General features: G+C 45.5%; 1 protein-coding gene across 2 annotated transcripts in view; it reads right to left on the bottom strand.

The window, feature by feature from the left end:
- Positions 1 to 23,786, bottom strand: part of LOC144730115 (5-aminolevulinate synthase, non-specific, mitochondrial-like) — a 29,006-nt gene extending 5,220 nt beyond the window's left edge. Inside the window, exons 1-8 of one of the 2 annotated variants that reach the window (XM_078610685.1) lie at positions 23,645 to 23,786; positions 11,799 to 12,001; positions 10,214 to 10,339; positions 8,682 to 8,846; positions 8,073 to 8,295; positions 5,177 to 5,361; positions 2,928 to 3,107; positions 1,572 to 1,736 (exon numbers count right to left, since the gene is read on the bottom strand). In XM_078610685.1, the coding sequence (XP_078466811.1) occupies positions 1,572 to 1,736; positions 2,928 to 3,107; positions 5,177 to 5,361; positions 8,073 to 8,295; positions 8,682 to 8,846; positions 10,214 to 10,339; positions 11,799 to 11,988 (1,234 nt within the window). In that variant the 5' untranslated portion in view covers positions 11,989 to 12,001; positions 23,645 to 23,786. Of the gene's footprint in view, positions 1 to 1,571; positions 1,737 to 2,927; positions 3,108 to 5,176; positions 5,362 to 8,072; positions 8,296 to 8,681; positions 8,847 to 10,213; positions 10,340 to 11,798; positions 12,002 to 15,209; positions 15,544 to 23,644 lie in introns of those variants that run through there. The other variant, XM_078610684.1, reaches the window with a different exon arrangement.
- Positions 23,787 to 24,230: the final 444 nt, after the last annotated feature.

The raw sequence follows: 24,230 nt of genomic DNA, 5'->3' as shown, positions 1-24,230 counted from the left end.
TTAACACGGTTGGCCATGTACAATGCGAAATAAGTTCAACATATATTACATATATACAAAACGGACTCATTGTATATATCAAGATCAAAAAGTTAATTTGTTTTTCAGACTTCCTCCCAACAGGAAACTATTGCTATTTTGTTAACAGGTATTAAGGAGCTGGAAACCCAAGGCGACGGCACACACTGGAAGACAGTGTAGCGCACTTGACACAAAGCATCGGTCCACAGAGGGGGCTCACTCTATGCTTAAATTATCCGATGGCTTCGTTAAATCATCACGAGGTAATAAAACAAGAAAGCCCTCTGACAAAAATGGGCTTAAACTTTAAGTCTCATGGAAGATCTCAGGGGTGCCTCTTTTAATGATCGTAATACATTAATCCTTCTCATTAATGGGTACTGCAGTGTTACACTTGGGGGGGGGGGGCTTCAACGATTTGATTCGTTTACTTGAGAAGTGCAGCCGTGAGCACGTTAAAAGCTGTTAAAAGTGCAAGCCAAAAAAGAATCTAAAGAATCGCATGGGGGAGAGATAATAATACTACAAGCAAATAAATAAATAAATAGAGAGCCCGTGCGTGCGAATGCATACGCCCTTTCCAACGAGGGAAAGTTTATGCTGCAACATGTGGGACGTGCAAAAGCAGGGAGGTGGAATGCCGCTTCCTGCACGTCCGACACGTACACACATTCACGGTCACGTGCCCAATATAGGGAGGGTGTCCAGCAGCGAGCACACAACGAGGAGGGGTCGCTTAGAGGTCAGGTGAAGGAAACGGCCAAAGGACCCCCAGCAGCTCACATCACAGAACCCAACGGAAGAATTCAGCAATGTCCTGGTGACCTTGGATGGAGCAGTTTTATCGTGGTTAGCCCAGTTACCTAGGTTCAATTCTCAGGCACGGCCAACATAAACCGATCCGAATCAGTCCTGGGCTTCCCCTAGTTTGACTCGGCATTAAATGAGTACCTACTGTGATGTGCAATCATCAAAGGAGTGGTTGGTGGTTACACCATATCCTTGTGTGTGAAGCCAGTCTTAATAGATGCTCGCTAACATCACTTTCCACAACAGTCTACGTAGGTTATAGGTGGACACTTTTTTTCGTGCAGGAGGTAATTAAAGGTGTTTGCGGAAGGAGAGGTAATATTGATTGTGATGGAGGCGAAGGTTGTAATGATTGTGGTGGTTCTATCTGCGGTGGTGGTGGTGGTGACGGAGGCAATAAAGTCGTATATAGGAAACACATGTTGAAACTTGTGCTTCAATGGAGTATCGCTATTTGGAGTGCCAATTCAAATCCAGAAACAATTATTATTTTTGCCAGTGCGTTCAATGCAGAATCTGCAACAAATAGAAAGTTAACGCGACGTGATTACATGAAACAATGCAGCATTACACACACAGCAGTGGTGGTTGTGTTGGGGGTGGCATAGCTAGGATGGTGGCGACTGTTTTAATTTTGAGTTTGCGGCAGACTCGGTGTTTTTGCAGTGGTCTCTTTGACGTTGCCTACATCCTGCACTCCGGGTCATTCGTGGCTGTGGTCGCAACGCCAAGAGCCGTACCCAGGGTGCCAGAGATGATGTCCATCTTGTGCATGACGTTGTCGCGGTCGCCGATGCCGCCGCCATTGGCGCCGTACAGCCCCACGGCGTGCACCTCGTCCACGAAGGTGATGGCGCCGTACTTGTGAGCAATGTCACACATCTCCTCCAGGGGGCACACGGCACCTGCGGAGAAAATCGCGGGAGAACCGATGAGCCATGTACCAACATGTCAACAACAACCGCCGTTCAACACGAAGCAGCGGTGACGTCACCATGGCGCCTGTGCCATTCTTGGTGCACTTCACGGCCACGTGAAGTGTCCAAGGCCCGCTGGCAGGAGGTCACGGAACAGACCCAAGTGCCATGGGTTGACTGAGATGCCCCAACTGTACTCCCCCCACTGTTCCATCTCTCTGCGTTTTAGCCCATATTTTCATGCCGTGGAATGCGTGGGAGTTACTTGACCAAACATCACCACGTTGGGAAGCGAAGGTTGCATAATTAAAAAATGGTGATTTGGGTTCACGACTCAATTGAAAAGAATGTCCCGTTTAAACAATCTCATTCGCATTGTCTGTCGATTGTTTTGTCTCGTTTGTAAAGTTTTGTCATCTTCATCGATATGTACACATACAGCACGCTTGTAAAGCTACTGTTGGTTGAGGACCTCCCCAAGTCATGTCGCCCGCGAGGGATATGTGGCTAAACTTCACAAGGCTGGTCGGTGCGGATTGGTGAATAGATTTTCCTGACGCGCCATCGAACAAAGTCGGTCACCGCATTGCTCGCTTTCAGATGCGCTTCTGCGTCTGTCTGGAACACTCTTCTTTCCGATATTAGGAAGCCACTGGAGCTATGCACTTTTAAATCTAGATTGAAAACACCTCTCCTTATAACTGCTTTTTGTGCTTAGTTTGTTGTGCTTCCCCAACACCTCCGATTAGCGCGGTTGGCTAGGTTTGGTGCAAAAGAAGTTCAACATACACAATGCCTACAACACCTGTTTTTGTGCAAAGTTGTAACCCATCCAAGCACATTTCAGGTTTTAGTCCTGCTTAGCTCACTCGGTCTTCCTGTTATGATTACGCTTGTTTATCCAGGAAAGCCTCACCAAGTATCATGACTCTTTTTTCAGGAGAGTCCTGCCAAGTTTTTTTTTAGTCAGGCATGATAATTCCAATGTATATTGGAATTATCATGCCTGACGTGGGATCGGGGCGCATTCCAGGTAATTTGGCCACAGGCCCTTGTCGTTCAAATTCGCATGACTCAGAGAGGAATCGTGAACCGTAGCCGTTTGCGACGAGCCGCGATACGGAGCCGCGCTCTCGTGAGAGGAGGTGATCGACAGCGGGCGTCGGGCGCGCCGCCTACCGTCCATGGAGTGCACGGTCTCGAAGGCGACGATCTTCGGCATGGAGGGGTCAGAGCGCTTCAGCACCTCCTCGAGGTGCGCCGGGTCGTTGTGGCGGAAGACAAACTTGGGCACGTGGCTGTTGCGGATGCCCATGATCATGGACGCGTGGTTTCCTGCGTCCGAGTAGATCTCGCAGCCTTTCACGTGCGGCAATAAAAAGAGAAAACACGACAAATAAAAGCGAACAATTAAAATTTTTAAGGGTTCAAACAACCCCCAACCCCACGCTAATACCAACCAAAAAAAGCCCAGACCATCTTCAAGATAACTCTGCTTAGCTCATGGGCTATCGCTCAAATTGAAACAACTTAATGTAGCAATCCTTTACTTGGGAGTAGAGATGTTTTTACATGATTAATAAAAGTTCATTGTTTGAAAACCTACTCTTTTGAAATGGTTATCACGTAATTCATTCTTATTGGACAAATAAAGAAAATAGAACCACTAAAGTTATGCTACTGAAAAGTGAAATATCTGGTCTGGTCTCATGGACTCTCCCGTGCCAACCTCTCGTCTGCCCTTCCATCTCCCCACTTCATACACTCGCACACATCTCTCCCCTCTCATTTCACTCTACTCTACTCTAAAGCACTCTCCCTGCTCCAATGTAACCTTCGCTCTGTGCACCATCACACGTTTTGCTCAGCTGTCCCCTATCTGCAACTCCCCTTGCAATGCACACCATCGACTCCCTACCCCTATAGCCCATGTGTTTGAGTTATAGCGAGTGCTCTTTGGCATAACGTCAACACTTCGTGCGGAGGCCTTCATTTACAGAAACTTGTGGATTGATGATCATCCAAAAATAATAAGTGCGTGACTTTCACTTAATTTACAAAGTGAGCGTCAGTATAATATGAGGATTGTTTTTTTCCTCAGATCCTATTGTGAGTTGCAAAGTACTTAATAAAGAAGAGAACACAGATCTGTGCTTTAATATTTTACGAGAATTGGCTAACCATGCTCCCAAAAATCTATCGAGCTGTGCCTGTTGGGCAAACGCTTGTGGTTTGTGTTCGAAAAGGCTTGTGCAAGCAAGTCTGCCAAAAAGTGTGAGAAGGGGGTGTTAATTTTACAGCTTTGAACAATATTGTCACTCGAGGGAAAGCAATTTGTGGTTTTATTTGCCACTCCTCAAATGCGTAGCTGCCGTGCAGTGGGAGGAGTGGATTATTTAAGTCACTATTGACTGCCAGCCAGCCAGCTTCGCATTATGAAAGCAAATGCTTATTCGCTTGAAGATGTATGATTGCTGTTACCGAGGGGGGAAATGCAGCTATGGTTTTCGGTGTTAAAACACAGAAAGTCAATGATTAGGACCTGCCAGACTTGTTGGTCTAAGGACTATTTGCAAGCACCTACAAAGGCTGACAATTGCTTGACAGGGTGAAGAGGCTACAATGTGACCCTGGTTTTATTTCATGCTGGGATGACCTAGAAGAGGCCCAGGCAAAGTAAAAAAACCGACTGCTCAAGGTGTTGTTAATGGCCAAGGTTGTGAGATCATCATTCAAATCGTTAAACCCCCATGCGACTCAGAAACATAATTTGTATTTATACTGCAGGAGGAATCCAATAAGCTATGAAGCTCCGTTTCACAGATCTCCAGTAGGCGCGGGTCAGAAAGTTACAATAACAAAACAAATAAACAAAGTATACAAGTACATGTTGCAAAAGTCTATCAATTCTTGCCAATTTTTCAACAATAAATGCAAGCTTGAGCACGGAAGCAAAACAACAACAGTCCCAGACCACAGAAAGACAACGCACGTTAAAATGTAACAATTGACACACGGGTAAAGATCAAAGTTACAAATCACATTTTCCAATGTACTTGTATCCAGCACTAATCTTCTGCGTCAGGATATTTTTTAAAGGAAGATTTACATTAAGGGAGGAAACAACATTGTTCCAAAACTTTCCTGCTGCAACGTCAAAGGCTTTGGCGTCCATTCTAATTCTCGACGACTGCCCACCAAACCGCCACCAAGTGGTGGCAAGTGCCATGGGTGCGTCGTGGTGCTAGGTTTGCAGTTGGAGATGACCGCAGCATTGCGCGGCGAAAGTTTGAGAGAAGATCTGCTTGACACGTGGCCAAACTTCGCAGCCCACAATTTCGGGACAGTCTCACATCATTGATCACAGCGATCGCGTGCAATGTACTACGCGTGCCCGTGTGCGCGCACGTGCCGCCGGTTACACTGACCAGGTAGCATCTTGGCGAGGGTGAAGAGGGTGGAGTCGTTGGCAACAAAGCACGAGGTGAAGAGGAGCGCGGCGTCCTTGCCGTGAAGGCTTGCCAGCTCCTTCTCCAACTCGACATGGAAGCGGCTCGTGCCCGAGATGTTACGGGTGCCTCCAGCGCCGGCGCCATGCATCTTCAGCGTTTCCCTGTCGCAGCCATGCGGACGCCACAGACGGTAAGGACAGTTAGATATATACGGAGAGGGATAGAGGCAAAACGACGGTCTAAGATGCTGAAAGGTTGACGGAAAGGCACTGATAGAGGCAGACATCGGGAGAAAACTACAGCCAGATGGACAAAACTATCCAGAGGACAAACAGGTAGGCAGATAAATTTATATCAGACAAACGGCACGAATGTTTGTATGACCAACTTCTTTCACGCCATACGTAGCAAACCGTGCTAATCGGAGGTGCGTAATTGCATGACACCACGTGAACCACGCTACAGAAGCACACACAAAGACAGACGCAAGGCTCCTTGCGTCCATGCTCCTGTCGTTAGATATGGTACACAAACGTTATCGGATCACCACCATGATTTTATAACAAACTACTATACAACACAGGGAAGCGTCATTTCCACCAGCAGCGTGGGTTTCGATTTGTCACGCTGCGCGCTCGTTCACGGGCACACTGCCACTTCCACTGCAGTGCCATTGCTGCACTTGCGCCATGCAGTTCGGGCGTTACAGCTGGCAGAGTTAAACGAGCATCCGATGTGGCTGTGACTTGGCTTTCATATGGGTACAACACAGTGGCGGCATAGCATGGTTGGCAATGGCTCTGCCTGATGTAAGCAAAGAAATGGGGGCCTACTGTCCAATTTCCAGGACCTCCGCCATCGTAGCCCGGCGTCTGGACACAATTAGTTCCCGTGAGCCTCAGTGCCGGTGCAGTTGGACTGCCGACACACTCGATGGCTACACCATTGGCGCAACTATACATCACGTGAAAAAGATGCGGCTGAAGATACAAAAACCACTCTAAACTCTGAAGCCTTGAGTATAAATATGACTGACAGGGACAACTATTTCCCTCCGGGGAGAGGTGACAAACGACATGCGATGATGATCAAGTGCTGGAGTTTGATCCAGTCACTTGTAAAGATTGTTGAATGCACGACAGCTTACGCTCAGCGTCTTTGGGTGTGAAATGAGTGCTCACAACGAGTGCTCACGCACACGACTCAAGCAATCTCGTGGAGGGGGTGGGGAATGCTGGCAGACTCTTTGCTGCTCCTGCTTCGTCAATCTAGCCTTCAACTTTCATCTTTGATGTATTGATAGTTTGTATCTTTACTTTTAGCTTATTTATACAACTACAGTTTGTATTTGTTTTAAATTAGGTGGGATACTTTTCGTATTTTTAGTGGCGAAATACTCTTCTTGCGACCTCTGGGTGAAACGAGCTTTATAAGTGTAAATTATTATAATATTATCCTGTCACCAGCAGCTGAATTGGCAAGTGCATCGGCAGCATCAGTTAATCAATAAATGTGGCCCGCGGAAGAGTGTGTTACGTAAATAAATTGATCTAACATTACTCATAAAGGAGATTGGAATGAAGCATTATGAAACAACTGTCCTTTCCCACTTCTGCTAGATGAAGGCCTCCCTGCACCTTGTTTTGTCTTGTGGGTTTGCTTGACCATGTGTCACCACGATTGTCAGTGAAGGTCGGTGAGGTGGAGGCCGGGGGTGCCCAGCACTTGTTCAGAAATGTCTCGCTATTGACGTCGCCGGGTTCACAGTTCAGCGCACTAATCACGGCGCCACCAATCCCCTTCCTTTAGACTAGTGTTCGCCAGAAACAATGCTGTTTAAATGTAAGTATTATTAAAACTAATAAGAATGTTGCATATTATACGGCAACATTTTTTCATTCATGCAAGAACATTTTCGCAAAGTTCCAGCTTGACAATTGACTCAACACAATGCGACAAAAACGCATGTGTAAGAGTGCGTCAATGATGTCAAAGAGAAATTTTAAAAAACTTTTAAAAAGGAGCAAAGAACCGCAACTACGTCTATAGAGTGAACAATGTTAAGTAACAACGATGGCCAAAAGACACAAGGCTAAAACCCCAATCTCCATCAAGATGTGATCATGCTAAACTTAAATAACAGAAATCAATACACGCCAACTTTGACAGTGCCGTGTTAGTTACATAGCCAGGGTTTTGTAAAATTCGTAATAATCCGGCAGGCGCACCAAAATCTTTGCCTTGCAGTAGCTGAATGAAGAGAAAACCCCAACAACTCGATACAGGAAACAAGAAAACTGATAATGAAACGAGTGCGTCTGCATCATATCCCGTGTTGGTCAAGCACCAATAGGGAAAGTTGTACAGTCATGTGGCTGTGCACGTCGCCCTTTGCTTGATAAAACCGTAACTTGTTGATTTCCTATAAACTCGTACAGCTCATCGCGTAGTGTATTGTGTGGGAGGCGACACCATTCAATACATCTACGCTGTTAAGTGTGCAATGAATGTGAAGTAATGAGCCATAATTTGGGTTGAGCGGTGGTGCAGTGGTTCGCGCATGGCACTGCGAACATGGCAGTCTGAGTTTGATTCTCGGCCATGGTCCAAAACTAGTCATAGGCTCCCCATTCCCAAACCTGCATCGACAGAGCTTACACAACAACAATTTCAAGCTTAGTTGAAAAGCATTCAAAAACCAGTGTCATGTGTTTTAAAAAAAAAATCTTCCCCCCCTTGTACCGACTATACTATTGGTGTCACTTCAGGAAACAGAGAATCCAATCGGATTTTTCGTAAAACAGCGACCCAGTGGGTGCGTACGGGCTGGCGACAACGTGCGTGTGTGCGGCCAATGGGCACGCGCTCTCACATGATGCCGCCCACGACGCGGGGGTGGCGGCTCATGCCCAGGTAGTCGTTGCTGCACCACACAGACACCTCCTTGGCCTCGCTCAGCGAATCGGTGAAGTCGTGCGCGTAGGGGAAGCTGTCGGCGCGCCGGTTCACCGTCTTGAACATGCGGTAGGTGTGGTCGCGCAGCTTCACCTCGATCTTGCCCGTGAAGAACTTGTCGTAGTCGAACACCGAGAGGCCTGACGGCGGAGAAACCGACCGGCCAACGATTTAAAATCGAACTCATAGTTTGTTTTTGTAGTAGGTAGGAGCTAAAGCGGATGTTCCGTCTCTCACTGCAATTTCAAGCTTGCACGTCTCTCCATGCTTACTAAAATGGCTACAAAAACCAAAGGCTAGCTTCAGTAGCAGAACGTGGTTGGCATGGGCTCCGGTGCAAGACATTAAATGGAGCCCTGCTCTTTCCAATTTTCCCCTCCGGTCAGTCGGCCACGGTGCAGCTAAGACTGCCTGCACACTCAACAGCCACGCCAGTGGCTGGCTTATCAAGAACTCCTTGGTTTTAGACATGCATTATACCTTTCCACCACATGTCCCCCATGTGCCCACTCAACGGAACCCTTACCCTTGGGCATGTTGTCAGAGATGCCGTGGGTCATTGGCGTATTGTTGCCGGGGCTCAGGCCAGCACTACGAACGGCCTGCACCAAACCAGGACGTTCTGCCTGGAAGTCTTCACGGCGGATGTTGATCACGGTGGGGTTCACGGGGGTCTTGCCTTCAGCGACTTCTGTACGCACACACGTACATCCATGCACAGACCACAGGGTTAACGGGAGGAACTGCCACCATGTGAAACTCACGTGCATACAAATTATTACATGCCCTCTGTCTGACACCAGCATGAAGCCTCATTCTGTAAATCCACTTCTGGACAAAAGCCTCCCCATGCCATTTCAATCATGGGAGTTGTTTGACCATGCTTTTTCACACTTGTATATGTGCATTTATGACGGAGGCAAGCCCAGGACGCTGATGTTAGGAATCAAACTCGGGTCATCTGGTTTATAGTGCAGTACGAAAACATTTTCAGTTGAGATAAAAAGACATGAGCATTCGTGTGAGGTAATAGGGGGAGTACTAAGCTGCCACTGCTAAGAATCTTCATTTGAATCTGGATTTGTGATTAAAAGAGACTGTCACGTGTAGTGATTGTAATGGGAGTGTAATTACTCTCAAAAACGTGTCATATTTATGCTGGTCTTTTACTTAATCTGGCGAGTCTAGGAATTATAAATATAGTTTCGACTACCATTGGTCAAACGTATGAATACCTTAAAGTGCCACATACTCGGGGGCACTTTCTTCCATGCTAGCACTTCAATGTGTATGCGGCACCTGGTCTGCCCCGTGACCTCCTGCCAGTGGGCGTTCGACACTTCACGTGGCCTCAAGGTGCACATGGTCTGGCACAAGCGTCGTGGTGACGTCACCGCCACTTAGTGGCGAATGGCGGTTGTTGTTGTTGTGCTGGGTAGCCTAGTGGCTTAGGGGTCGGAGCAATGAAACCCAAATTGTAACCCAAATTGTAACCCATATTCAAACAGTTGCTCAGCAGTTACCAGCTCAGCGAGCCACCCACGCATCCATGTTGAAGTGCCAGCATGTGGGAAAGTAATGCCCCCTAGTATGTGGGTAGGTGGCGAGATGTTAACTCGCTCGCACTGTATGCAGGAGATCGCGGGTTCGATTCCGACCCCGACGCCTGTATATTTGGAGTTTGCATGTCTCTCTCCCCGTGGTCGCGTGGATTTTTCTCCGGGTCCTCCGGTTTTTCCCTCCACATTTAGAAACGTGCGTTTAGAGTATTTGACTGCTATAAATTTCCACACGATAAGCCACTTTGTTGGACTATAATTTGTGGCCAGGTCGCTTCTGAAAAATAGCTACATAGCTCAATGGTCCTTACCTGGTAAAATAAAAATAGTTAAATTTTTTCAAGTTTTACTTCAGAAGTAGTTCTAGCAAATCCGCATCAACGAGCGAAACTCTAATACATGGGGCTTTGCAGTACTCTCCGAGTTCTATAAAGACACTTCGTCTCGTGCCGACAGACCAATCTGAATGAAATGGGAGTGCTCGCGTGTGCACACGTACCCTTGCGCACAGCCTGCATCTCAGCAACGTCTTCCTGCACAACATAGCTGGCGTGCTTCACAACACCGTCCGGGCCACGGCTCACCTCGCCCGCCAAGAAAGGGCACTTGGATGACGCCGCCAGCTCTGGTTTTTCACACACCAATGACGACGGAAGATGTGAGCACAACCGCAGGCAAACGAAGGTGAACACTGCAATCTGAGCTGTACAATATATTTTTTTAAATCAAGAAGCAACACAAATAAAACAGTAAAGTAAACCAATTATATTTCTCGATGTGTAACTGTGAATATAAATTCATGAACCATTACATGCCAACCCACAAGGCAATTCCTATAACCACATGCACACAAACACATCCACATGCCCATAAACATTTGAATACATTTCCTTTATACTTTTCCAGTGCACCTTGTATATATCGCCAATGAATGCTCTATATCTTGAATTAATGTTCACTTGGTGCCGATTTGACATGATAAAAGCATGGTCTATTAAGTTGCAGAATTAATATCTGTTTTTCCAAATGATGGCTAATTTGTGACAAAAAACGACTTGTGCAAAATTATCTTTGGTGAAATGGGGTTAGAATAAACAGACGCTCTCCAGACAAACTTGTTGATTTTGTAAATTGCTGTTTTTTTTTAGAGCGAACAGCATGACGAGCTCATTGAGTAGAAGTCCCCTTGCTTTACAATAACACAAAGGGAAACAAATGGAGGATAAGTTTCAAAGTGAACACTTGAGCATGCGCTGAACCAAACGATTCAGTAGAGCGGTAAATACAATAAAAACCCATAATTTCTGCGTAGTAAGATCAGCTAGGTGAATGCCTCTTAAGTACCTCATGGTCAATACGAAAACAGAAAGCGCTCAGGGGGAAAAACGTTCACTGGACTTTGTGTAATTTCGAAATGTTCCGTTACTCCGTGTCATTGGGTAGAGATGGCGACGCCGTCACGAGGCGTGAAACGTACGGTCGAGCGACAACATCCTCCGAGTGGTTTATCTAAAAAAAAAACTGCAAAAATCCCCCAAAAGACAGCATCTGACTTCTCACGCATTACTTTACCCATTTCCCCTTCTAATGACGATATGGAAATTTTACAAACAAATAATATTGCGACAGATGACAACAAAAGCTTGTATGCATCATCACCCTACATGTTGTGTAATTCGTGTGTAAATTAACTTAACATTTTGTCCACAGTAGCCACTCCATAAAACATTGTCGGAGGACACGCAGAAAAAGGGGAGAAAGGTTGAGAACGTAGGGAGGAATCTTAGAATAGTGGTGAGGAAAATGTGCAGTGGCTTGGACAGAGGGGGTATTATAGGTGGGAGTAACAAAAAATAATCTGTTGAAAAGCCTCATATTTGAAAGCGTGCTTTTGATTCGAATGCACGAGTTAGAGATATAGCCCTTTGAAAAACAAAAGCTTTCACCTTTCTTGGTGTATTTACCGATGACTTTTTGAATAATCCACCTCTCACATAGTGCATTAGCTGGCGTTTCCATCGAGTCTGACATTCCTTGGTTGCTTAGCCGCCCACCACCACCAACCACTCCCTCCCACCTCTCACCTTCGTTGCCGGGATGCTTGCCTTGAGCACTGGGCACGCTGACAGAGGTGGACAGCGTGCGCACGGGGCCCAGACCCTCCATCATGACAGGGCAGCGCTCTGCGTAGGTCAGCAGGGACATGCCGGCGCGCTGCAAGAATGCCTGCGGCACCCTCGCCAGGAACGGGCAGCGTCGCATCATGGTGGCCATCCTCACTGTGGATCTGCCGGCATAACAAACGAGACGCGCGCGCACACGGTTGAGCTCAGAGCCGCCACAACAAATGATGACTTCTTCTTTTCCAATGTACAAGAGCCAGTCCGAGAACGTTCCAACCCAGTCTGGTGCAGGTCAGGAGAGGCCCCGATTGTTTTCCACTGCAGAACCTGCACCATACTGCTTACGCCACGCGTTCAGGTGTAATGACGCAACATGTGATGAAAACTATTAACCCTGCTCTGTTTGGTCCCGAGTCAGATTCGGATGTCTTGTAGGTGACAGTTTCACACTTTGGTTCATGGCTTGGCTCAGCAATTAGCTAGTGGACAAACATCCGCACTGTGAGGGCTCCACCCTAAAGCAGCTCGGATGTGCCAGTGGAAAAGTGGTAATTAAAATGCGCGCACACCAAGGGTGAGCTCAGGGCTCCCACAACAAAACACACACACAAAGATACAGATCTGAAGTTGGGATGATTAGTCGATTAGGCTTCCTTAACTAAACCATTTTATTCAACTACTTGTTATGCTTAAATACCCAGGTCCCTTCAAAAATCTACCCAGATACCCTGCCTCCCAAAGTCAGGACAACCCCCAAAAATCCACACTTGTCAGTGAACATCTATGATGACTGGCACACAATGCAGTGGACTGTACCGCATTGAGCGACCTTTGTTGCCCCAGTGCTGATGTTTACGCACAACACTAGGTACTAATTTAAGGTCAACTCAACCTCGGGGAGGCCAAAGACTGGATCAAATATTACTCGTTAAAAATTGTTGGCCGTGGCCAGGAATCAAAACTGAGATTGTAAGGTTTGTAGGACAGTGCACCAACCAGTACACTCAAATCGAGTCACAAAAAAGACAAAGATCCCCCGTATAACCTTGACAAACTTTTGGGGAAAGCGCTGTTTGCGAGCACCAATGAAGATTGACATGGCACAGAAGGGGGTGGGTGGCAAGCACGATGCCTGGCACCTTGGTCTCCTTAGTCGTGATGTTTACACATCGCACCAGGGACTCATTTGAGGCTTAGTTACACGCTTAGTTATACACACACACGGAGACTCACAGGCCAACATTATTTTCCTAATCAAATTGTTCGATGAATCTCTTGTCTTTTCTCAGCAAACATGTCATGATACATCTTCAATAACGACACTTCAGTGCATGTATTTTTCATGACAGCAGTTAGTGAATCCACACGATGACTTGGGCACTGTGCAGATGGTTTTCAAAATGTGATGCCAAAACACTCAGTCGCGAATAAAGTTCGGTGCAGCCACGATCCAAGCAATGTGGTATCGTGCTCCCCAAAATACTGGCAACAACCCAACAGCCTAAGGATGACTGTTCACATGTAAATAACTCCAAGAAATCCCATAGCCACAAATCAAATAATTATCTGCCTCAAGCCACGTAGGGATTGATACTAACAAAATCTTTTTTCTTAAGTTATGCAACAGCTAACTGCTGCATAAACCGCAGCAACATTACCCGGCTTAGGTGACAAAAGTCTTGGCCAGGTGCTGCCAATTCATGGAAAATATAAAAATGAAAGCCTTAATGCTGCTGAATTCTAGTGTCTAACAATACACTCAAATGTATAACAAGTTAATTTGTATCTATAGTTCTTCATTTTGAAAAGTGTAATTTTCCTTTATAGGCAAATAATGTATGTAGTTCACTGACGACATTTTTTTCTTTTACTCGCAATACTTATGTTAAATTGTGTGCGTTGGTATAGATTATTTACGTATTTCTATAAATTATATTTGCGCGACAATGGATACAATAATTTTTTTTTAAAGGATACGAACCAGATAACGAATATCAGAACAAAGAAGCAATTATAAAAAAAACGCTCCACAATCGTGAATAACAGTGGCCTTAAAATGAAATTTCGATAATTGGCGACATTTTGGGCAAAGGCTCTTCTTCATGGCATAAAATAATAATAAAAAATTATCGTGAATCGGAATATGCCGTTGAATTTGGAAAACAATATTTTCAAATGTTGACCGTTGTCAATGCAATAAAATTTGACGTCATGAGTCAGATTATTCAAATTTTAGTTAATATTCAATCCATGTTACAGTCACCATGAACTCACTTATTGTCCATATATATTTTTAAAATACAGTCCACTAAATGTATTTAACAATTTTACTTTCTGAAAACATCCTTAACATTGAGAAAAGAAAAAAAAGTTTTACACAAAAATACCACCAATGTAACTCTACAATAAAATCAAATCCAATTATGGCAATAATGATCAGCACATTTCATTGTATTGTCAACAACTTAAATTCAAAGTGAAAACGCACAGAAGAGGTACTTGCATGGCTCTCAACGGTGACATCTTGCGTGGATCCTACTCCTATTTCAACACCTGTCTCAACAGCAGAGCTCCCGATATATGACAACGTGATGAACCCTTACATTATATGGAGGCTGCGTCTTGGCTTGCAGGGGGAGGCGTGTGAAGGTGTGAATGCGTATATTTACGCACGGGGGGGGGCATGGTTGTGGGTTTGGGTGGAAAATATTGTTGATGTGGATAAGCGTGTGTCAAGGTGTGGATTCTGTGTGTGTGCAGGTATGGTTAGGTATATGTGTGTATGTGGGCAGGCATGGTGCTGACCACCCACTTCTTCATTTACATGTGCCAGCCTTAATAGGTGCTTGCTAACACCACCTATTGCAACAGCCTGTTAAAGGGTACACAGGGGATCTTTGTCTTTGTGCATGTTGAAGTGTCTCTGTGCGTGGCTGGGTGTATGCGTGGGTGGTCATGTGTGTTAGTGAGTATGTGCAAGTGCATGTCCAACCCTGATGGTAGGGTATGTGAATGCACGGGTTGACATTCAATCGTCGATTAAAGGTGTGTGTGTGTATGTGTGTGTATGTGTGTGTATGTGTGTGTATATGTGTTTGCGCATGAATGCGCGTGCCCATGTGCAAAGGCGAGTATATCTGGCCGAGAATGTGTGCCGAGTGGGTTGTTTGCGTCGACTGATGGGCACGCAGATTTGGGTTCAAGTGCAAAGGTGTGTGTAGGCATGGCTGTCCGTCCAGGTGGATGATTGTAAGCGTATGCACCAGTAAATGTGTACATTCGAGTGTGTGTTGTGTGCATGCAGGGCCAGTGGTTATTGGCGCGTGTGTGTGTGCATGTGTACACGAACCAACAGGAAGCACCCGCCCTTACCTGGAAGTGGTACGAAACAGATTCCATTTGATCGGATCCAATAGGAACGTGCATCGCGACAGAGCAGACAGCATTTTTGAAGGGTGTGGGAGATTTGTTTTTTTAAACTATAAATTATATATATACCTATTTAGTTCCATTCGAAAAAAATAAAAAAATAAAAAAATTCTATACAATATGTAATGTCGAAGTGTGAAAGCAGAGTGTGGTGGGGGTGCTTGCGATGGGACAGCAAAGGCTCATTCAGCTCAGAGGACTGTGCAGTCGGGAAAAAGCCACGCGCCACGGGGATGAGCACGCCTGCTTCTGACAGGGCGTCCTCAAAGAAGAAAGCAGCTCGTCAAAGACAGCACCTACTATTAACCAGCATTACGGCTGTGCCCTGTCCCTCCTCCCAGCGGTCCCTCTCTCTTGGCCATGGAAACCCCCACCACCGCCCTCCCCCCCCCTTCAAAAGCCAGGGAGCTCTTGCAACACTGGTGGGCAGAAGGGAGCAGCGCAACGGAGGACAATTTCACAAAAATCTCGCACGTTTCGTCATCGAGACAAAGCGTTGTCCATCGTTGTAGTCATCTTCGCGTGCACTGATCAAACATTGGCGTTCAACCTCAGTAATAGAAGTGAAGTCTAATCGCATGCCACTTTGAAAATCATTCGTGAAGAGTACACTGCGCATAAGTAGAACTCAAAACAAGCAGTTGGCTATGTTTTCATGTCCGCATGCCCATGTACAACCCTGTATGAGGCCCTCGCCGCACCTACCCAACTAGATGACGGCCTCCCCACACCGTTATGGTTGGGGGGGGTTCATTGATCACACTTCACAGTGCTGGTCGGTCAGGCTTGGTGGGCACAAATGTATTTTTTGGTAGGGGGGCAGGGGGGGGGGAGTGAATTTTTTAAACCTGTTGGATCAACGTTTTACCCCCACATTTGTGGAAAATTGTTGACAATCTGCACCCAAGGTCGTGATAAAGGTTTTGCAAGAGCCTGACATACGCAACTACGTACGACTTGAGGACAAACACAAGGATTGTCCCTCATTGTACACACCAGTCTCCGCAACATGGAACTCATGAGAACCAGGCATCAATCGCTATGGTGGATGGGGCACGGAGCTTGTGACGGCAGTGTATTGCATCCCAGCTATTTCCAGATGCCCTAAAATGTCCCATATATCCACCCGCTATTTCTGCAACACCATTTCTGTTTGCCGTGTGGGGGCCATCGCTGCCGCATGAGCGAATTTCCACAACCCGAGCACGGCGGTACCTGGGAGCGGTGGACAATCGCGCTTGGGGATTGATCATGCGCAGCAGAGGGGCGGAGGCTGCTTCCTCAAGGCTGCTTTCACATTAACAATCGACGCGGGAAATCTCAATGCCCTTTGCCGCGACCAGAAAACGGCCACAATATTTACACATTTTTTAGAATGTGACCCAGAGATTATAACGACAAGTGGTTTTAAATAATAGCATTTGTGCTATTAATATTACGGAGTGAAATGACACACCTTTTATATTCCAACAGCCATAGTCTATTCACTGCTGGATTAAAGCATCTGCATACCATGGTATTTGATATTTATGAGTTATATCATTGACAAAGACTGAGAAACGGTAAGTGCCATTAATAGTTATTATTATTTAAAGTTTATTAGCCTATCATTTAGCATGAGACTGCTTGATAAACGATTAAGATAACCTGATGTCATCTTTTATTATTGTAAATGTCAAGTAAATACAAAAAAACTCCTAAAAAAACTAATTTCAAGAGTTTGCCCTTGATGGAATTACATTATAACCCTTCAATGTTGCCGCCAAGACCATTGCCCACAACATTAATTTCTTAAATAGGTTCCTGCTATACTACGCACGGTAGTGTTTGACAACGGCGGCAGTCAAAAATTTTCTTACAGGCGTAGAATAGATCGAGATAATTCACAGTCAGTTCCCAGTATCACTCATTGCCCAATGGAAGCGTGCAGTTGCAAAATGCTGACCGTAGAGCAAGAATTCCAAATTTCAACATTATCTGTGCAATCGCATCACACTGGTAATTTCTTAATCGACGCACGACTTTGTACTTGTGACTTTATTTTGCGAGGCAATCACTTAAAGCATTAAGTCACTTAAGAGTGCACTTGCAAAAATCACAAACGGTTTAGAGCGCGATGTCAATAGCGGTCAGCCATGGACAAGCTGAACTGCATTTGCGAGTGTACACACTAAACGGTTGCCATCTTGATAAAGCGGACAACATTGCCTTGGTGATTTGTACCAATGTCCGTAATGGAGACATCGAATAATTTATCTTAAAATTTGAACAGTGGATTCGTGAACACTAGTATTTGGCCCACTCACTGTCTTCGGGTCAGCTGATCACATAATCATATGTGAACAGTATATGTACAGCCCTGTTGTCAATCCAGTGCTGGGCGAGGATCTTCCCATGCCATGCGTGTCGTAGGGGGGTTATGTGACCATACTTCACCACGCTGGTCAGCAAAGTACCGACCGGCTCTGACCTACAAATGTATTTATCCCAACTGCTGCACACCCTAACATGATGCAGACGCATTACATAGCCTGTAACATGATCTTTACTTAAAACCATGGCCATGTAAGCATGACATCACATGTTTTGCTCCTCTCCAGTTCGTACACTAACTGGGTCACTTGATTCATACAGAACGTATTGTTTTTATTTTTAAAACCCTGTGTTCAAGCCTGGGTGAATACCTCCGCATGTTTTTTCAGTTGTGGGGGTTATATTTATCATACTTCACCATGTAGGCCATACGGGGGGGGGGGGGCAATGGAGGGGGGGGGGGTGTTAGGGTCGGTTCAGTTATAACTCTCCACAAAATGTTTATCCCCAAGTCACTTCATAAACCTTTCACTCTCAAAGCATCCCAATATTGTCTTGCAGAGCCGCAACAAGGCCATATATGCGTGCGAGCCAGACCTCTGTTAAATCTGTAACGGCGTCAAAAATGCAAAACATAACAGACGAGCAGCAGGAAGATGGATGAGATAAGCGCGGCTCGGGAAACCGGCACACGAAAAGACAGAATTTGCCCTGCCCTCTGTCAGCCACAGCCAAACTATCCCATGCCAGCTGGTGCTGGCGCATTGTAGCCTCACTTGCCCTCTTACGTACGATGGTGGTTACCACCTTTTGTCGATTAAGAAAAGCACACACAATGGAAGGCACGATTGACGTCAGTGCACTGTCAGCTCTCGCGTGTAATGTGATGCATGCGGTGCATCGCATCATCAATAGGGCAATCGTTCTATTAAGCAGAGAAGCATGCAAGTGTGTCCATGCTTATCACCCGGAATGCACCCGATTATGGCAGGTCTCAGAAGGTAAGCAGGTTTGAACCTGGACAGCGCTTGGAGGGGTGATCACTCTGCACAACAGGTTGTCATTGACGGCTGTGCTATGTGGTGGTGTGCAGAAAACCTTGCAGAAAAGTGGATTGTACTGTGATACTCCCACGTCGATGCACCACGCATTCACAAACCCGGACTGACCAGCAGGTTGTAGAGCAGTGAAGAACCCTCTTAAACAAATTCAGAAATTAATGCAACGTGGCACTGCTAACATGTGGGTTAAAATGACATTTCACCCGAGGGCACAATGTCTCCAACTGACCCCACAGAACGCACATGCTTATTTTCCTATAATTGGCCCACATGGGACACATGCAAACAAATACCATGCACCAGAAGCACGCAAGTCTCAGCAGGCAAAGCTGCTCATTGCCCAGGCTCCACACTGGAAAAGAATTGCGTTTGTTGGGAGGGAGGTGAAGTGTATGGCTGTAGTGTGGAAAATACTGCAAGAAAGAAAAGGCATGCACATGCCTGAATTCTGGAATGCTTTCCAACATTTATATTGTCCTCAAAGGAATTTAATTAGTGACAATGACCGTATCGTTTCAAGAGGAACAAAAACGTGGTGCTACATGGCACATGACGTGGACTTTTCGCGAGATGCCATCGTGCATCAGGAGGGGACGGGAGGCGCGCATGCGCCTCAGTCAGCCGGGTGTGAATGACGGGGTGGAATACTTTTAGCACTGGTTTTGCGCAACCCTTTTGATGACACATGTTGCCGGGTTTCTTACATTAAATCCTTAATAGACGAGACAACTTTAGAAGAAAGTTTTCTTCAAATTGGGTAATCTTTACAAGAGGTATACGAACTGTCATGTTTTAGATGGACAGGCAAATTAACATGCAGGCAGATCTTAGCCAGGCGGTGGTGGTGCATGCCTAAGCAAGGAAGGGTTGGTCGATCGCACAGATGTTGTGAAACTCCCTTCCAGTGGGGGTTAAGGTGCCATACCCTGGCTTATCAGGAGGCAATACAGCAATTTGTGGACTACACCTATAAGATACAGCACACCTCAGTTATCTCTGGATGCTCCGCTCTAACATGTAAACGCTCTCATTAATGAACCAACACCTTAGTATATTGTGTAATATATTGTATAGAGTACCTCGAGTTGTTCGCTCTCCGCGAGACGAAACGAACAATGGGCAGCACGCTACCAGCTGACATTATTTAGTAAAATGCATAAACACTTTCAATCCAAATTGGAAGCTGTTAAAAAGCTTATATTGAAACTACCCCAATGGCTGCATGGACCTGCTTCAAATAGCTGCTTGCTTCCTTTGACATGCAATGAAAAAAATAATTTGCATACAGCACCGCTACTAACAATCACAACGGCAAGGCAGTGCAGTTAAATTTAAACGAGCAACCCAAATATAAAAAATAAAATGATTTGCATGGATACAGGAAATTATGTGCCGCAGGGCCCTGCAGGGAAACGCAAACCTAAATGTTGAAATACAACTTCGGCTTTTTTTTTCAGGTGTCACCAAACGTTGGTCCCATCTTAAAAAAACAAATGCAAACATTTTGCATCAACTGCAAAAACCCAGCCGCTAATTCAGTGGCAACACAACGGCTGTTAAAAGAGCAAATATGTCTCGCCGAACTATTTGTCTTGGTTCCCCTCCCGAACGGGAATCCTGCTCCGTGGACCCGGAGGTGCCCATTTACGATGGGCAGCAGCGCCCTCTAACGTATGGCACGGAGAGATGCTACTTTAACGACTTGACTTGTCCCTGGCCCGAGGTCAACAGAGGTTGAGCGATGTAATCCACAACACCTGTGTGCATCAGTGGTCAAAGTACAGTACGTGCATGGGGAGGGGGGGGGTATTATTAAAGGTGACACCTGTTGAAAGTTTTTTTTTTATCAAAACAAATATAATTCAGTAAGGTCTCAATTTTGAGAGGTTCCTGATGATACGGACAAAGTAACATGCTACTTTCCCCACAAATAAATTATAGTTTGTAAAAAATAACTGGCAAAATACAAATTTTCCAAGCACTAACGTAGAAAATAAATTATTTTCACCCCAAAATTAATAAAATTCTATTTGCTGAAAAACCTGGGCGGCTTGCATAAACAAAATTACACATATCAAAAAAAAGCCACCCACTTTTATTCAGAGTGCTTTGTCGATCATCCGCAGAATGAAAGACTCCCCAAGTCAAGTAGCTCATGGGGTGTTGTTTGACCATATTTTATCACGCCGAGTCACTTGAGTTCAATTGCCGGTCACAGCTATTATCAGTGGAGATTGATATCTGAACTGGTCTTGGACGTCCCTTCAACACAAGGTCAGTCAGTGTCTCGCATAAAACAAAACCAAAAAAGTATCAAGGTAAGTCATTAACCATAACCGCATTCTCTTGGCTTCCACTTAGAAATGAGAATCGTCAGCGCAAGATTCACATTTTTGTTTTGGCCATTCTTACCGTGGCCAATCAGGAAAAGCTAGAAGAAATGTTATCGGGGCAACAGTAGCGATACAAATGAGCAGGCAGAGTGTGGGTTGCTAGTTGGCGCGAGCGTGGCGGCACAGGAACACTAATGAATAGCAGGCATCCAGACACCAGAGCAGCATGAAGCCACACATTAGAGTTTTTTTTGTTCCAAAAATGTCTGATCACTCCCTGGAAAAAAATGTTGAACACATTTACAGGCGTTGCTCAATTATTCACCTGGACTTTCGAGTTTTGCAACAGTTGGTGTAGGTCACATATGGTGCAACTGCACAAGAATCATGACCAGATTAATTCTCTTAAAGGACACATCGATTGTTCACCTCCCAGCCATCAGCGTTGCGCAATTGCATATTTATGCAATGGAGAAATACTTCATCTTAAAATATATATATAGGTGCAGCAAATACGCACTGTCCAGTGTAGTTAAGTATCGTAAAATTACTCCCACTGCCTGCATAGCATGGAGAGGCCCTCATCCAGTAATGGCCCGACCATGGCTGATGAGGTGAAATATAAACATTGTCTGTGTTGCTTACAACCAGTGTCAACAGGAACAGTTGAAACATCATAAAGGGAAACACTACTCATGATGACCTTTGCATTACGTGCAGCATGCGATCCTAACTGCCTGGAATGTTGAGAAGCACTCAAGTAGACCCACCGATAGGTCAAACAAGGACAGGCATTATAATAGCTTGTGTGGACAGAAATAATTGAAATTGCATCATTCGCAATAAGGGGAACACGTCTTGTAATGTTGGTTTTAGAAAATTCAGTGTTTAAAAAATACTGGACGGTACTTAAAATAGGATCAAGTTTAACACAGTCATCCAAAACATATTTGCAGCAGGCAGAACACTGGGTCATTGTTAAATATGGCCACCATATCAGCAGACAGCATTTAAGTTTCCATTAACAATATGAGACGACCCAGACTGGGGTGGTCATTTTACAGTCGCTTTGTGAAGGGCCTACAGCACTGTCGGACATTAGCCTCTGAGCGTGTTGGAAAAAATGCACGAAACACGAGAGAGGCCCACAAAACAGTCATGGTTATTACCATCAAGCCAAGCCATGGATGAAGAAGGCATGTCGACTGCAGTGGTAAAGTGGTTATACTCACGCCTTTTTTATATACTCACCGTTTACATTAAAAACATTTACATTTATCAATTTTACTTTACACGTTACAGACCTAAACATGTGCAAATATGATTGTATGATCAGTCTAACATACTATGAATAAATGACGACCATCAACGACCAGCTAGCGAATGCCTTGGGGCTATTGGGCGTTAAGTGCTGTCACGCTAGCATCAGGACATTTGGTTTTTTGGTCGTAAAGTCACAAAAAAGGAATGCATGTTTTGCCCTCAAATATTTGTTTCCAGAGACCGGTCATTTTTTTTTATTACACTTACATAGTTGACTTTTACAAGTTTCTCTGAGACGCTTCTCACGTATAAAAATAGAACAAAAACGTTAAGCTAAAACCACAATTTAATAAAATGCGTTAAACTATGAGATATCAGGAAACATAACAGTGATGAACATATAGAAATCAAAACAAATTCACCAGTCAATAGCATTGCCTTGCATTGACCAGCGCGGTTAAATGTGGTAAATGTACCCCTACCACCAGTCCAGTGTATTTGTGTTGTTGTTGACACGTTCTGACCCGCCCTTGCTGGACATCTTTGAAAAAGCGCTTCAAAGCTCTTCGGATTCCTCCAGTTCCAATAAATATTCTGACTGTACATGTTTCTTGACTTTACATGTTTATACTAAATAAAGACCTTCAATGCTGAACAGTTAAAAAGTGGGTTAAAGTGTGCCTTTAAACGATAAATTGACGAAACGTATTCATCAACGTTGTAAGATTAAAAATAAAGCCTTTTAAAAGGGGGTGTTTCCACTCATAGCGAACATTTTTTTTAAAAGATGAGCGCAAATCGAAAGTAACGCATAGCTCACAAAGGACGGGGTGACCCCAGGTTACACAAGCCACCATCAAACAGCCCCCATTCACGTATACCAGAGTTTAGTTAATCAGCTTTAACCAAAACGTTAATCAATAATAGTATACACTTTCCGTACCTTGTAAAGGTGCCTCGTGATGGCACAACTTTTGATGAAATCGTCTTAAATGTGACAATGCAGTACACGGATACAGTCTAGCCAAAATGTGTCAAACCCAATCCAATTTCTTCATGTAATAAAAAGGGCACCGCCGATGGGAGTTATTGATCTCATCTTGCAGACTTTGATCCGACAGTGACATTTGAAAGCCCTCTCTCTCAACCTTCAGGTGGCCCACAGTTTCCAAAACCCCCATTCATATTCGAGCGGTGGCTCTCTCACCGCACGTTCCTGAGGGCCCATTTCCTCACCATCTCCTCTCCCTTCGCGAGCTTCGCCCGTGAACTGAATTAGACGCCGGCAAGCACCGAATCATCATCAATAGGCCCGACCGCACGGGCTCGCATGGTCAAGGAGGTCAACTTACATTTCACCTCCACCACCACCAGCTGAAAGTAATTATCAAAGCAGGGCTTTACTTACCCGTCAAGTGGAATCTTGCAAGAGACGGGGATGTTGTTTGTGGTGGTGTGGTTGTGGTTGTTGTTGTTGTTTAAAGAGGAATGCAGGGAGTGAAGGGTTCTAGCCTCCTTGTTGCCCCTCACTGAGGACGAACAAACTAAAGGTGTCCGATTCGCTGCCTCCCCCCCGCCTTATATAACGTCAGGGGGCACGTGACGTCGGATGACGTCGTCGGATACGTGACGCGCCGCGCCTCAGAGACCAATCGCGGCGCGGGACGTGGGTGCGCGAGACGCCGTCGACGTCATAGACCTCATTAGCATAAAGGACCCAGAGGGTCTTAAAGAGGACTCCTCCGACGGTTAATACAAAGATAAAGGTCCCCTGTATAGCCTCTAATGGACTGTTGGGGGGAGGGCAAGTAATGACAGCGAGCACTGATGAAGGCCGGCACAGCACACGGTGGGAGTGAGGGTGGCCAGCACCACGATCGACCGCCTTTGTCTCCCCAGTGGCGTTTTTTAGTTTACTACACACCGCACCAGGGGTGGGAGGGGTGGGGGCTGGGTGGGGGGTGGGAGGGGTGGGGGCTGGGTGGGGGGTGGGA

Source organism: Lampetra planeri, chromosome 34 (assembly GCF_965212315.1).
Source record: "Lampetra planeri chromosome 34, kcLamPlan1.2.h2, whole genome shotgun sequence".
In the NCBI taxonomy this organism is placed as follows: Eukaryota; Metazoa; Chordata; class Hyperoartia; order Petromyzontiformes; family Petromyzontidae; genus Lampetra; species Lampetra planeri.
This window is presented reverse-complemented; position numbering and strand designations above follow the sequence as displayed.